This window comes from Oncorhynchus masou, chromosome 25 (genome assembly GCF_036934945.1).
Source record: "Oncorhynchus masou masou isolate Uvic2021 chromosome 25, UVic_Omas_1.1, whole genome shotgun sequence".
NCBI lineage: Eukaryota > Metazoa > Chordata > Actinopteri > Salmoniformes > Salmonidae > Oncorhynchus > Oncorhynchus masou.
This window is the reverse complement of record NC_088236.1, coordinates 4,612,924-4,627,364: the sequence shown is the minus strand read 5'-3', so window position 1 is coordinate 4,627,364 and position 14,441 is coordinate 4,612,924. Positions and strand designations below refer to the sequence as shown.

The 14,441-nt window shown below is 42.2% G+C and overlaps 1 protein-coding gene across 1 annotated transcript; it reads right to left on the bottom strand.

Moving 5' to 3' along the window:
* Nucleotides 1-4,986: 4,986 nt before the first annotated feature.
* Nucleotides 4,987-12,610, bottom strand: LOC135514445 (insulin gene enhancer protein isl-1). The gene is made up of 6 exons (XM_064937946.1): nt 12,592-12,610; nt 11,945-12,134; nt 10,706-10,965; nt 8,600-8,886; nt 8,011-8,178; nt 4,987-6,184 (listed from the first exon to the last, which is right to left on the bottom strand). The coding sequence occupies exons 1-6, from the start codon at nt 12,608-12,610 to the stop codon at nt 6,068-6,070; spliced, it is 1,041 nt and encodes a 346-aa protein (XP_064794018.1). The 3' UTR covers nt 4,987-6,067.
* Nucleotides 12,611-14,441: the final 1,831 nt, after the last annotated feature.

Sequence of the window (14,441 nt, the reverse complement as noted above, 5' to 3'; positions counted from 1 at the left end):
ACGAACGAACAAAGAATAGAAGATGAAAGCTCAGTCCTACTGTCTCTCCAGAACCGGAGACCAGAGCGTGGGGTTCTTCAACTGGCGCACTAGGGGAAAACGTGGTAAGAAGAGACAAAAACACTATCCATTCATTCTCTGTCTCTTATGTTAATAATACTACCCCATAGATACACTACACGGCGCTAAGGCAACCTCGTCGCCACGGGAACGCCATAATGTGTGGCTTTCCAGGTTTATCCCGTTGAGGCATTGTTGCTAAAAGCTAACCAGTGTCCCTATAAGCCATCACCAGGTCTTAGGCTAACCATCTGACTTGCTGCACAGTAAATTAAAAGCTTTAAAAGCACAAGTAGCACCAAACGCAGTGGAAGTACTCCATCTCTACTGTGGTACTAACTGGTGCAATTTAAGTGAAGCATCTGGCTGAAGTAGTAGTGGTGGTGGTGTGTGTGTGTGTGTGTGTGTGGGGGGGGGTCCTCTCTGCATTCTGCCTACCTGGCAAGCCAATGTCATGTCTGATTCAATAACAGCTTGGAGTGTGAATTGTCATGGAACTCAGACGAGGTCTGACACCTGAGAAACTACTCTGTATGTTGAGAAATCTCTCCCTCTGAGAATGTAACTGTACATAATGTATTTCCGTGTCTGCTCTAAATGTATTTCTTACCAGTATAGAAAGATAATGAGACAGTTACACAGCAAATTGTGAGTAGTTCCATGTCACTTTTTCACTGTTACTGACGGGGTCATTTAGATTAGAAGGTTACTGACGGGTTCATTTAGATTAGAATGTTACTGACGGGGTCATTTAGATTAGAAGGTTACTGACGGGTTCATTTAGATTAGAAGGTTACTGACGGGGTCATTTAGATTAGAATGTTACTGACGGGGTCATTTAGATTAGAAGGTTACTGACGGAGTCATTTAGATTAGAATGTTACTGACGGGGTCATTTAGATTAGAATGTTACTGACGGAGTCATTTAGATTAGAAGGTTACTGACGGGGTCATTTAGATTAGAATGTTACTGACGGGGTCATTTAGATTAGAATGTTACTGACGGAGTCATTTAGATTAGAATGTTACTGACGGGGTCATTTAGATTAGAACGTTACTGACGGGGTCATTTAGATTAGAAGGTTACTGACGGGGTCATTTAGATTAGAATGTTACTGACGGGGTCATTTAGATTAGAATGTTACTGACGGGGTCATTTAGATTAGAATGTTACTGACGGGGTCATTTAGATTAGAAGGTTACTGACGGGGTCATTTAGATTAGAATGTTACTGACGGGGTCATTTAGATTAGAATGTTACTGACGGAGTCATTTAGATTAGAATGTTACTGACGGGGTCATTTAGATTAGAAGGTTACTGACGGGGTCATTTAGATTAGAAGGTTACTGACGGGGTCATTTAGATTAGAATGTTACTGACGGGGTCATTTAGATTAGAATGTTACTGACGGGGTCATTTAGATTAGAATGTTACTGACGGGGTCATTTAGATTAGAATGTTACTGACGGGGTCATTTAGATTAGAATGTTACTGACGGGGTCATTTAGATTAGAAAAATTCCTTACGAGTCACCCGTGTAACATATTTTTAAAAATCCCAATCAATATCGATCAATTTAAGCTAGAGGTTGGATATCAATATACCAAATCCAGCTGTGTTGGCCTTCCGCATCTGCGGTTGAAGGTGGCCGAGCTACAGCAGTGTTTGTCAGACCAGGAGAGATCCCATCTGCGGTGGAAGGTGGCCGAGCTAGAGCCGTGTTTGTCAGACCAGGAGAGATCCCATCTGCGGTGGAAGGTGGCCAAGCTAGAGCCGTGTTTGTCAGACCAGGAGATCCCATCTGCGGTGGAAGGTGGCCGAGCTACAGCCATGTTTGTCAGACCAGGAGAGATCCCATCTGCGGATGAAGGTGGCCGAGCTTCAGCGATGGGAACCCATACAAATTAATGGACGTATGGAGGTAGTTTTGTGCCAACAAAAATAAAGGGTTAAATATGTGTTCAAAAAAACGTGACTATTTCCTGTGCTTTCTGATATCTCCTAGATATAGGACAGACATTTCAACACTGTACTCCTTTCTATGGGCTATAGTAGTAAAGGCTTAGACTTTTAGAGGATGATCAATACAGGTGTGGGTCTGCATCATAATCCAAAGACTATGTCCAAGACAGGAACAGCCTGGAGTGTGTCAGTGTCTCCAAAACACATCCAATACAGCAAACCTTTCGGAGTGAACCTGCAGTGGGAATGAATTAGAATCTTGGTACCTCAAAACAATGAAAAACTACAGACAGAAACAAGGCATTATAATAGCGCATATAAGCAGCTGTATCCTAGTTTATTGTGTCATCTGTTGTCCTCCCTGTATTTCCCCTTATTCACGGTGTCTCTAACTGAGCGTGCATCTGAAATAGCACCCTATTCCCTATGTAGTGCACTACTTTTGACCAGGGCCTTATGGCACCCTATTCACTATGTAGTCCACTACTTTTAACCAGCGCCCTGGTTGTGCACTACCTAGGGAACAGATTTTCATTGAAGACATAGCCTTCAGTCTAGGCTTCTAGTTCTAGGGCAGGGGATGCTGGGTCAGGATCAGGGAGAATTAGCCAGGAGGCTTTTGAGGGTTTGTGGCAGGCCGGCAGGGAGGCAGGGAGACATAGAGGGGGGAAGGTAGGCAGGCAGGCAGGAAGACAAGGAGGGAGGCAGAGAGACAAGGAAGGAGGCGGGCATGGAGATGAGGGAGGCAGGCAGGCAGGGAGACATGGAGGGAGGGAGTCAGGCAGGGAGACATGGAGGGAGGCAAGCAGGGAGGCAGGCAGGCAGGGAGGGAGACATGGAGGCAGGGAGTCATGGAGGCAGGCAGGCAGGAAGGCAGGCAGGGAGGGAGACATGGAGGCAGGGAGACATGGAGGCAGGCAGGCAGGGAGGGAGACATGGAGGCAGGGAGACATGGAGGCAGGCAGGCAGGCAGGGAGACATGGAGGGAGGGAGGGAGGGAGGGAGGGAGGGAGGGAGGGAGGGAGGGAGGGAGGGAGGGAGGGAGGGAGGGAGGGAGGGAGGGAGGGAGGGAGGGAGGGAGGGAGGGAGGGAGGGAGGGAGGGAGGGAGGGAGGGAGGCAGGGAGGCAGGGAGGCAGACACACTTAAAGTGTCTTGAGTGCCCTTTATGATGATGGCACTTCTCTTCTTCCCTCTATATCTTGTTTTTTGTTTCCCTGCTCCCAAGGGCATTGTGCTTCAGTAGCTTATCATAGGGCTAGCTGGATATAAAGCTTTGTACCCCCACCACACACACACACACACACACACACACACACACACACACACACACACACACACACACACACACACACACACACACACACATACATACATACATACATACATACATACATACATACATACATACATACATACATACATACATACATACATACATACATACATACATACAGTACTTACACACACTCTCTCTCTCTCACACACACACACACACACACACACACACACACACACACACATACATACATACATACATACATACATACATACATACATACACACACTCACACTGACATAGTTGTACACACATACCGAACATCTCTGGTTTAGACCTCAGGCTTTGTTGGGCCTAGTGTGATTCTTCATAGTCTACTCCTGGAAGGGCTAAGGGTCCTTTGCTACTCACTGATCTGTTGTTCCATGTTCGAATAAAATTACCTTTAGAGGTAAAGTTGAATTTGTGTTGGAAGTTTTTGAGTGATATACATTGTAATGAGTATTACTCAAAACCAGTCCACCCTTCAATCGTATTTAATGGATTGAGTTATTCTGCTGTTTTAAATGTATACTCGGCTCAAAAAGGTGATTGCAAATATGAAAGGCTAACTACAGGCACCGGAGGGGAAAGAGGCGCGCTCATCTCTCCTCCGTCAGCCTTACAAAACCCTTTATACCGACAGAGTCGCCTAGGCCTGCGAAACAACCAGGGCCTATTGTGAGAATTATATCCATGAAACGCCTTCATTATAGCTTTAAAATGCATATGGCGCCCGTCATTGTACAGTCACTTGTATATAATCAGACTTCTAAAACACCGACGTGGATGAGTGAATGCATTAGGTTATGGAGTGGGTAGGATGGCCGTTATGCGTAATTCTGCATGGTATATCGAGAGCTTGGGACTATAAAGTTATATCTATATTGTTTTCTTGTACAAATGTAGTTGTTGACATAGCCTTGTTTCTGTTCAAATGTTCTCTACATAAATAGTACTCTAAATACCCACAATTCATGTCCTTAAGCATACAAAATAAACATTGGTGACACCGTTCAAACCAATGAGGATTCGGGAACTTTTAAAGCCAAATGTCTCAGAATCATCTATTTACAGATAGGACCAAGCTCTCGGAATGTCAGGTCAGAGCGAGCCTACACAGACGTGCAGCATTATATATCCGACACCGCTCCACTAATAGTAACTATGATAGCCTATAGTTTGCATCATCGTCTTCTGTATAATGCAATTTAGCCTACTTCGTCCAAGCAAGCGCCAACACATTGTATCTTATTAAATGTGACGTTGTTACTAATGCCAGAACATGTCCATGTTTATACCTATAGATTTTTAAAAAACAAACTTTTTTTATGCAATTCAAACATTCCATCCAACCCGAGTCTTCTGTTAATCACGGTGATAGCTACGTGCAATTTGAATTTTAATCGAGTTCCATATGAAATCACTAGGCCCAAAGGAGGTGTAAAATAATGGGATGAATGCAGGGCGAGGCCCAAAAGAGGCGCAGACTATATCTGCCGTCGTATGGTTTACATTAAAGTCCATGTTTATTAGTGAAATAATCCTGGAGATATATTTCTACATGTGATGTCGATTTACATAATAATATTTAAGAAAGGGACAGGACACATACAATTTGGATAGATAATTCAGAAAACACGATACAATATTTTTTCTTTTTTACTTCAGTATAGAAGGTTACACAAAAAAAAGTGGCAAGTCTTTCGACGATAAATAAAACATAATTTTGTTGTACAGGAATTAACGGAAGAAAAACACGTTTTTTTCCAGAGCTAACGGTCGTTATAACTTAATACTATACACATCTTTGGGAAAGAAAACAATATTATTGGACGGACACAAACTCACACACAATAGTCCCACGAAGCTTGTGGCATAATAGAGGTATACCTTGTTGCAATGCTTTAGTAGACCTACTTGGGCTTTATCAAGGAGATAATAACAACACTATGGAAAAGCATTATTTGCAATCCTCTCCAAACGTCGTTATAACAGCGGGCGGATCTCAAGTCAAGCTATTTTATAGAAACCGAAATGGCAGACAGTCATTTGTTTGTATATTCAAACATCACGCACAACAATGCGCAGATGTAGCCTAGGTTTCAGATTTCATCTTCAATAATAACGTTTGGATTGTTCCTAGAGGTCCATGGGTCCAGGGGGGTTTTGTTGAAGTGTATGTATGGGGTTGTCTGTATTCTTTTTTGGCAAAACTGTAAACAGGCATTTCCAACGGGCAGCACCAGTCATGGACGATGTAGTGAAATCTATACATCTCGTTACGCATGAGTCGCAGACGCCGTATGACGCAGGCAGATGCGCTCTCCAGCGCTCCTTGTAACACGCTTCTTCTTCTCGTCTACACTATGGTCCTCTCTCTCCTCCTCTTCTCCAGGGTTGTTTTGCGGCGAGTGGACAGACGGACGTAATGACGGACGCTTGGACAGATCTAGCTCGGGTAATAATCCCATGATTGTCTTCACAGTGTAAAACTACAACCAGTAGTTGTTGTTAAAGAGGCTTCGTGCAGTAGAGGGAGGGGGGGGGTCTCTTTTTATCTCTCAGTTCGAATGAAATCAACAAGAGAGTGACATTTTTTTGTTTCTTTCCACCCCGAGTCAAGTTTTTTTCGGGTTTTCAGTCAGTCCGGCACTTTGTCCAACTAACATCAACAGTCAGAAATATGACAATAGTCTGACGTAGTCTACACTCGGTCCGCGAGGGCCTACGCCTCTATAGGGCTCGAGACCATGCTGTTGGGTGTGTCTGGAAGTTGGGATGACATCGAGGCAACTTCGCTCCCTGTCGAGTTGGAACCAGGGCCTCCCTCCGAGAAATTGACCTGAACAAAGAAACAAAACAATGTTAGGTTGACTGTCATTATTCACATGTCAAGACATTACGTCAATATATAGTATGTCAATAATATATTTTAGACATTAAAATTAAATGTAAAGTGTCTGTCCTGGATATGACAGTGACATGTCAACCAATACATCACATTATTGACACACGTCAAGATATTAGCTCAACAATTATTTCAATAATACACTTTAGACAATGCAATAAAATGTCATATACCATGTAAGCCCTTGATATGACAGTTGCATTTCTACCCCATACGTCACTTATAAATAGCCTAATTATATCAAATAATAACAAACATAACATGAAACATGAAAAACAAAATTGCAACCTAACCGTTACCTGTGATTTCGTTTACACTGTCTCCTAGACAGACGGTTTTGTGTTCTAGTAAAGCCTACCTTCTCTCCTATCTAAAATGACCAGTTGTGTTCTAGTACAGCCTACCTTCTCTCCTATCTGAACTCACCAGTTGTGTTCTAGTACAGTCTACCTTCTCTCCTATCTGAACTCACCAGTTGTGTTCTAGTACAGTCTACCTTCTCTCCTATCTGAACTCACCAGTTGTGTTCTAGTACAGTCTACCTTCTCTCCTATCTGAACTCACCAGTTGTGTTCTAGTACAGCCTACCTTCTCTCCTATCTAAAATGACCAGTTGTGTTCTAGTACAGTCTACCTTCTCTCCTATCTGAACTCACCAGTTGTGTTCTAGTACAGCCTACCTTCTCTCCTATCTAAAATGACCAGTTGTGTTCTAGTACAGTCTACCTTCTCTCCTATCTGAACTCACCAGTTGTGTTCTAGTACAGCCTACCTTCTCTCCTATCTGAACTCACCAGTTGTGTTCTAGTACAGTCTACCTTCTCTCCTATCTGAACTCACCAGTTGTGTTCTAGTACAGCCTACCTTCTCTCCTATCTGAACTCACCAGTTGTGTTCTAGTACAGTCTACCTTCTCTCCTATCTGAACTCACCAGTTGTGTTCTAGTACAGCCTACCTTCTCTCCTATCTGAACTCACCAGTTGTGTTCTAGTACAGTCTACCTTCTCTCCTATCTGAACTCACCAGTTGTGTTCTAGTACAGCCTACCTTCTCTCCTATCTGAACTCACCAGTTGTGTTCTAGTACAGTCTACCTTCTCTCCTATCTGAACTCACCAGTTGTGTTCTAGTACAGCCTACCTTCTCTCCTATCTGAACTCACCAGTTGTGTTCTAGTACAGTCTACCTTCTCTCCTATCTGAACTCACCAGTTGTGTTCTAGTACAGCCTACCTTCTCTCCTATCTGAACTCACCAGTTGTGTTCTAGTACAGTCTACCTTCTCTCCTATCTGAACTCACCAGTTGTGGTCTAGTACAGCCTACCTTCTCTCCTATCTGAACTCACCAGTTGTGTTCTAGTACAGCCTACCTTCTCTCCTATCTGAACTCACCAGTTGTGTTCTAGTACAGTCTACCTTCTCTCCTATCTAAAATGACCAGTTGTGTTCTAGTACAGCCTACCTTCTCTCCTATCTGAACTCACCAGTTGTGTTCTAGTACAGTCTACCTTCTCTCCTATCTGAACTCACCAGTTGTGTTCTAGTACAGCCTACCTTCTCTCCTATCTGAACTCACCAGTTGTGTTCTAGTACAGCCTACCTTCTCTCCTATCTGAACTCACCAGTTGTGTTCTAGTACTGCCTACCTTCTCTCCTATCTGAACTCACCAGTTGTGGTCTAGTACAGTCTACCTTCTCTCCTATCTAAAATTACCAGTTGTGTTCTAGTACAGCCTACCTTCTCTCCTATCTGAACTCACCAGTTGTTGAAACGCGGGCTGGTCGATCTCACTCTGTAGCGCGAAGTCACTGAGGACCTTCCAAGGCGGCTGGTAACTCTGCACCTCCACTGGGTTAGCCTGTAAACCACCGTCGTGTCTCTCCGGGCTGGCCGCCACCATCGGTGTGCCCGTCATTCCCTGGATATTCTGCAGATAGTCCCAGAGAAACTGATTGTCATATAAAGTTTAAAATTAGCACGTCAACATTGACCCAACAACAACAACGAAAACAACATTAGGTATTTAGAATATGATAAAGATGTGAGGAGGGGCATGCTGGATATTTGTTGTGTGAGCGTGCGCGCGTGTGTGTGGGGGGGGGGGGGGGGCGACGAAACGTATGAACGTATACGCCTGTATCTGGATATATATCTTACGCATCCACAGGCAGACGTATAGGACCATGTCCCTGTTTCTATTTCACCCCAGTTCTTTCATAACATCAAATGACCAGACAAGAACAGGAGTATTCTAATGAAACAGTTACAACAGCTACCAGCGTTTGGACCGATAAGAACACCACTGTTTTGAATCCTTTATTTAAATAAAGATCAGACAGGGTCCTCACCGTTTTGTCGTTGGGCTGCTGTTGCTGTAACTGTTTCATCAGAATACTCCTCTTCTTGTCCTTGCAACGCTTGTTTTGGAACCAGACCCGGATGACTCGGGGACTGAGACCGGTCATCTCGACTAGCTGCTCCTTCATCAGAGCGTCTGGCCGGGGATTGGCGTTGTAGCAGGTCCGCAACGTGTGGAGCTGTTTTTCGTTAAGAACGGTCCGGACGCGAGTTGTCTTCTCCGGTTGTTTGTGGACGTGCGGTCGGAGCGCGGGCTGTCTGGCTGATATTGGGTCTGCTGTTGAGAAAGAGTGCAGACAAAGAAAGTCATTATCTATCGGCACTTCAAACACCATGGTTATATAAAGACATTGTGTTGGATGCAGAAGTCGAGAAAACAAAAATATACAATTTGAAAACTACACCAGCACAATAAACCACGGTAGCCTATAAGTCTAAAAAGGATTTCCCAAAACGACCCAGTAGTGGCGCTTAGTATGGAGTATCCATTCATCTTATTGTTATCCGGGGCTTATAGAAAGATTTTATGACTATCAACTATCAACCAATCTCATTCTTAACTAATCAATATTCACTTCTGTTTCAATTTCAGATTGTTCAAACTTGTATTAGACCTAGATTTTTTTAAACTGAAGCCACTGAGAATTGAACAGTGTCAAAAAAATAAAAAAAATACAATAAAATAAAAATCAACAACAAAGAAAGAGTAAATACCTTGTTTTATACCAGCTAAGGGCCTAGTTAACAAGAGAGTCCACTGGACGTCATAACGAACGTCCATCATCATCCCCTTCTGATGGAGTGGATGGGCTATATGTTGATATACTTTGATATTAGCTTGTGTATGGTTATAATTTATAAAAACGGTATAACTTTATTGAAGTTGAATGGTTATAACTTTCAGTGAAAGTGCATTCATGTCAGTTTTAACATATCGTTTAAAATGAGTTGTATTGGGTGAACATTTGCGGTCTTAAAACTTGGACCAGGGAGCAGGCCATGAGCGGAAATGGACTGTCAAATAGTCTATGTTTCTTATTACATTGGTGTAGACTTTATGATTGGGTGAATCATTATGAACGAAGCATTGCTTGTGGCTATCTGCCGAGCTTGGGTTATGTACTCTATTTAACATCAGCACTAAGTGCGAGTTCGCTTACACATAGGCCTATAGGTATTTAGCCTGAGGATATAGCATATTCGACCATTCTGAATGCGTGGCCAACTGGCTTGCAAAACTCCCCCAAAAGCAAACATAATGCATTTATCCAGTCTATAGGCCCCTCAAACTTCCGTACAAACAATTACGTATAAAACCGGCCCCAAATGTAGACTGCGGATTGTTCTTTTTTGGCGATACTTCAAAACATCTAACTAGCTGAAAACACTGGATTTAAATTCATAGTTCCTCCATTCAGTCGTGAACATACTTTGCCCAGATATCCTTCCTTGCGGAGGGAACCTTGACAAAAAAACGCATTTATGCAAATTATTTAATCACTGCACTGTTGACATTATCAAACCGATAATGTGGCTCGCATACACAACTAGTATCCCAACTAGATTAAATAATAGGCTATATTATCTGTTTATAGCTACGACATGTAAACAAATGTTTCACCCAATATATTTACATATCATATTATATTGACTCCTGTAAGTGTTAGAAATATATATTGAAATATATATCGAAACTTAAACCTTAAATTAAATAAAAAATATATATTTAAAAAACTTAGGCCTGTACTGTAGAGATGTAGGCTACACACGGCAAACTGCACATTATGACAACGTTATCCAATAAAACACGTTTTGGGGTTATGTGTTTATATTTGATCATGTACACGTAGCCTGTTGTATTAGGGGACATGACAAACGCGTAGCCTAGGTCTATCGAAACATTTGAGTCTATGATGTGTTCAATGTTAATAACCTTTCACAAAGAATCCAAGTAATGCCCCAACCGTGAATGAAAGAAAATAAACGTTTCCAACGACTACAACATCAACCGAATGGCCAACACCTACACCGGCTAAACAAGCCCACAAGAAGAAACAAAGAAACAGCACTGCCATTGATATAAAGTGTTAACCTACCTGCCATTTGTAAAGGTCTGGCCGGGTGGAGGGGGCTGAGGGGGTCTCCGACGCCCATTGTGGCCCGCTCCACGACGTCATGGTCGGCCCGGCAGAACAAGCCATCCTCCCTCAGAGCGAACTCGTCCCCCGGGATGAGCTGTCGGCTGCAGGCCACACACCGAAAACACTCGATATGGTACACCTTGGAGCGCGCTCTCATCACGAAGTCATTCTTGCTGAAACCGATGTTGCATTTAGCGCACTTTATCCCGTATAACCTAGAGGGTAAAGAGGGATTGGATGACCGGTCAGAGTTAGCTAACGGCGTCACGAGGCCCACGACCCACGGTTAGGCTGTGTTACTGTGGCTGGGCAGCACACATAACAGGACAAGCACAGGGGCATCTCTTTTAAAGCAGGATTGTTAGGCCTTAATATTGAGTTGTGTTTACATCACATGAGATTACTTGGAACCTGTATAACATATTGTAAAGACAAAGCACAGACCTGTTCTGGGGTAACAGAGAAGAATGGAACACATATTTTTCATGAAAAAGTGCAATTATATCTGGAAATATTCTTAGAAGACTTAAAGTAACATTCTTATTATTATTATTACTATTACTACTACTATAGACGATAACATACACCTTTTCGAATGTATTAATTACATAGTAGTCTATATGTAGGCCTAATATATTTGGCCAATTTGAGGGATAAAAAAAAATATTTGAATTATAGGCCTGTGTAAATAATATCCAGCTAGACTTCACTTTAATGGCCATCAATACAGTGAAATAACGCAGGACGTGATATCATTTGTTTCTATAAAATAGGTTGTACTGAATATGTAAACGTGTTGTAAAATGACAGCAGAAATCACCTTAACTGTGTGAGTCCTGATGTGCGTTTCGACAATAGTATACTTAGCCTGTTATTATACTGACGAGATAATAACGTCTTAATTGCAATTATGCTGATTTGGTGGTCATTAAAAAATATATATATATTAACACTGTGTGGACTGAAAATACAATATCGAACTGTATTTTTATATAGAATATCTAAATAATATTACTTTTAAATTGAATTGTCCAGACCATCAGATTTGATATTGACGCCAAAAATAAATGTTGATGTCCGTTGTATAACCATGTTAATTATATGATACAATTAATACGTGAATTTGTCAACCAATCATTCAATAAGAAACAAAGGTTATCAACGCTATTACATTTCATAACAAACATCTCTTACCTGACATAGTCCCTTTTACAGTAGGTTTTCCCGTCTCGGACAAAGCAGGTACAAGACTCGTCCAGATACTGATTACACTCTGCACACTTCAAACAGGCAGCGTGCCACTCGAGGTCTGGAGAGACCCGCAGAATATACTGGTCGTGGATCTGGTTTCCACAGCCGACACACAGCGAGATCAGCCGCGTTTCTGGAGAACAAAGTCAAAAACAGAAAAAAATATCAGAATATAAATTAGGACAATTATAAAGATTAGATTGAGTATAAAATAATGTCTCATAATGATAATTATATTTTAGTTAATGTTATAATATATTATAAAATAATACACATTCGTTAGTAACACTAATAACGTTATTTATGAATGTGCTATAGTTTAATGTGCACTGCTATTCAATGATCCAGAGTAACTTTACTGACATTGAACGACTTCATCCTCTAGACAGGTATTGTAAAGAAAATTCGGGGGAAAACGTGTCGTTGAATGGTACCTGCTACTACAATGAACGTTGCACAAACAGTTGACAAACGATTAAAAAAAAAAAAAAAAAAAAGAACAAATTGACCTACAAATTGAGTCTAATGTCGCCGAAGTTTTGCATCACTCAAAATAAAATCGAATAGACAGTTGAACCAGCTTCACTTACTTTTCTGCGGATCCCCCATATCGCCCATGTCCAAGAAGTAAGGAGGTGTTAGGTCCACTTTTAAAACGTGCTGCAACAGTTTTGAAGCTGTTTTTGTTCTTCTTTTCCTCCGGACGGCGGTAAAGAAGTAGTAGCCTGTGTGCTGGCCGGTGCTGTCTGAGGGGTAGCCGGGTGTTGCAGGACTTGTTTGGCCGCGGAGGAGCTGTTTTAGTCGGGGGGGGGGGGGGGGGGTGCTGCTGTCCCTGGTCCCTGTGCTGTGATGGGGCGCGCTAGTCCCTATCTCCCACTCAAACTCCCTTGCACCAACTCTACTCTATCGCCATTGGGCTGACGTAGGACACTTTAACGTCATCTTTATGGGATGCTGATTGGTTATGAAGCCAGGAGCAGCTGTTAATGTTAGCCCCGCCCACCCGACTCATGTTATGGACCACTCTATACTCCACTGAAGCAAGGCTTTTCCCCCCCAACTTTGTCATTGATATTATGAAATCATTAATGTGTTTACTCATTAAATTATGAATTTGCATATTGGTGTCAACAAACCCAGTTCAACACAGCCATAGGCTACGACTCTTGCTTCTTTTTTTACGGCGGGATATACATGCAACGTCTTGAGTCGCTAGATATAGATATATTTATATTGGCCTGTAAGGGTTGACAGTATTTCTCTTGGCGAGGTAAAATTAGTTAAAATGCGAGGAAAAATGTTGTTAACCATAATGTGAAATAAAATGCTGAACAGAATAGAACAGAATAGACTAGATTATATCAGAATATAATGCATCATAACAGAATATAACGGAATAGAATATTATAGACCAGAATGCCTTGTATTTTGTGGTAATCTACTGTATGTCTAAAGGCTGCGTTTTTAATCGTAATTTTAGTTTGTTAATAAGGAACCGAATTACTCACATTATGAACCAATATTGAAATGATTTTACCCCAAACAGCTCCTCGAATGGTTTTATAAGTTTGTCTGGGTAATATATAGCTGCTTGTGTTTTCTTTTCATTTTTACAGACATGGTCACAATGTTAGAGTGTGTCATCAGTCTGCAGGGTTGTCAACCCAACCGGCATTACCATATGTAATTACACATAATGACACCCCTAAACCCGCCGAGACACGGGCTGGAATACAAACTCACATTGTGGGGCATCAGATAATAACCTGGTAGAGAAAGAGACAACACGAGTGGGCATTTTTAAAGAGGATGTTTTTATTTAATTTTGACTAATGTGTTGACCAATCTATGTTGTTATTATAACCGATGTATAGGCATACAATACAGAGTTGAAATATGTCTACCAAGCATTCTTCAGGAGGACGTGGCGTATTTCTGTACATGGATTAGACTTCACGTCTCTGATCCATCAACCTTTGGTCGATGTCTGAAAAACTCACCAGGCCAGCAGCAGAAAGAGTTTAGGAACCAACGGGGCATATTAGACTAAAACACGCCCTCTTGTGTTAGCAGGATGGCCCTATTCAGCAACCCGTTAACTCTACACAAACAGAGACATAGAGACCACCCTTTAACGCCCACACACAGAGACATAGAGACCAGCCTTTAACCCCCACACACAGAGACATAGAGACCAGCCTTTAACCCCCACACACAGAGACATAGAGACCAGCCTTTAACCCCCACACACAGATACATAGAGACCAGCCTTTAACCCCCACACACAGAGACATAGAGACCAGCCTTTAACCCCATACAAAGAGACATAGAGACCACCCTTTAACCCCCACACAAAGAAACATAGAGACCAGCCTTTAACCCCCACACACAGAGACATAGAGACCAGCCTTTAACCCCACACACACAGACATAGAGACCA

What these genes read in the sequence shown, in the direction of transcription:
- LOC135514445 (XM_064937946.1), bottom strand. An exon ending in CAGACCTTTACAAATGGCAG is followed by an intron (nt 8,887 to 10,705) that starts GTAGGTTAACAC and finishes CTTTCTCAACAG; the next exon opens with CAGACCCAATATCAGCCAGA. An exon ending in AGCCCGCGTTTCAACAACTG is followed by an intron (nt 6,185 to 8,010) that starts GTGAGTTCAGAT and finishes TTCTTTGTTCAG; the next exon opens with GTCAATTTCTCGGAGGGAGG.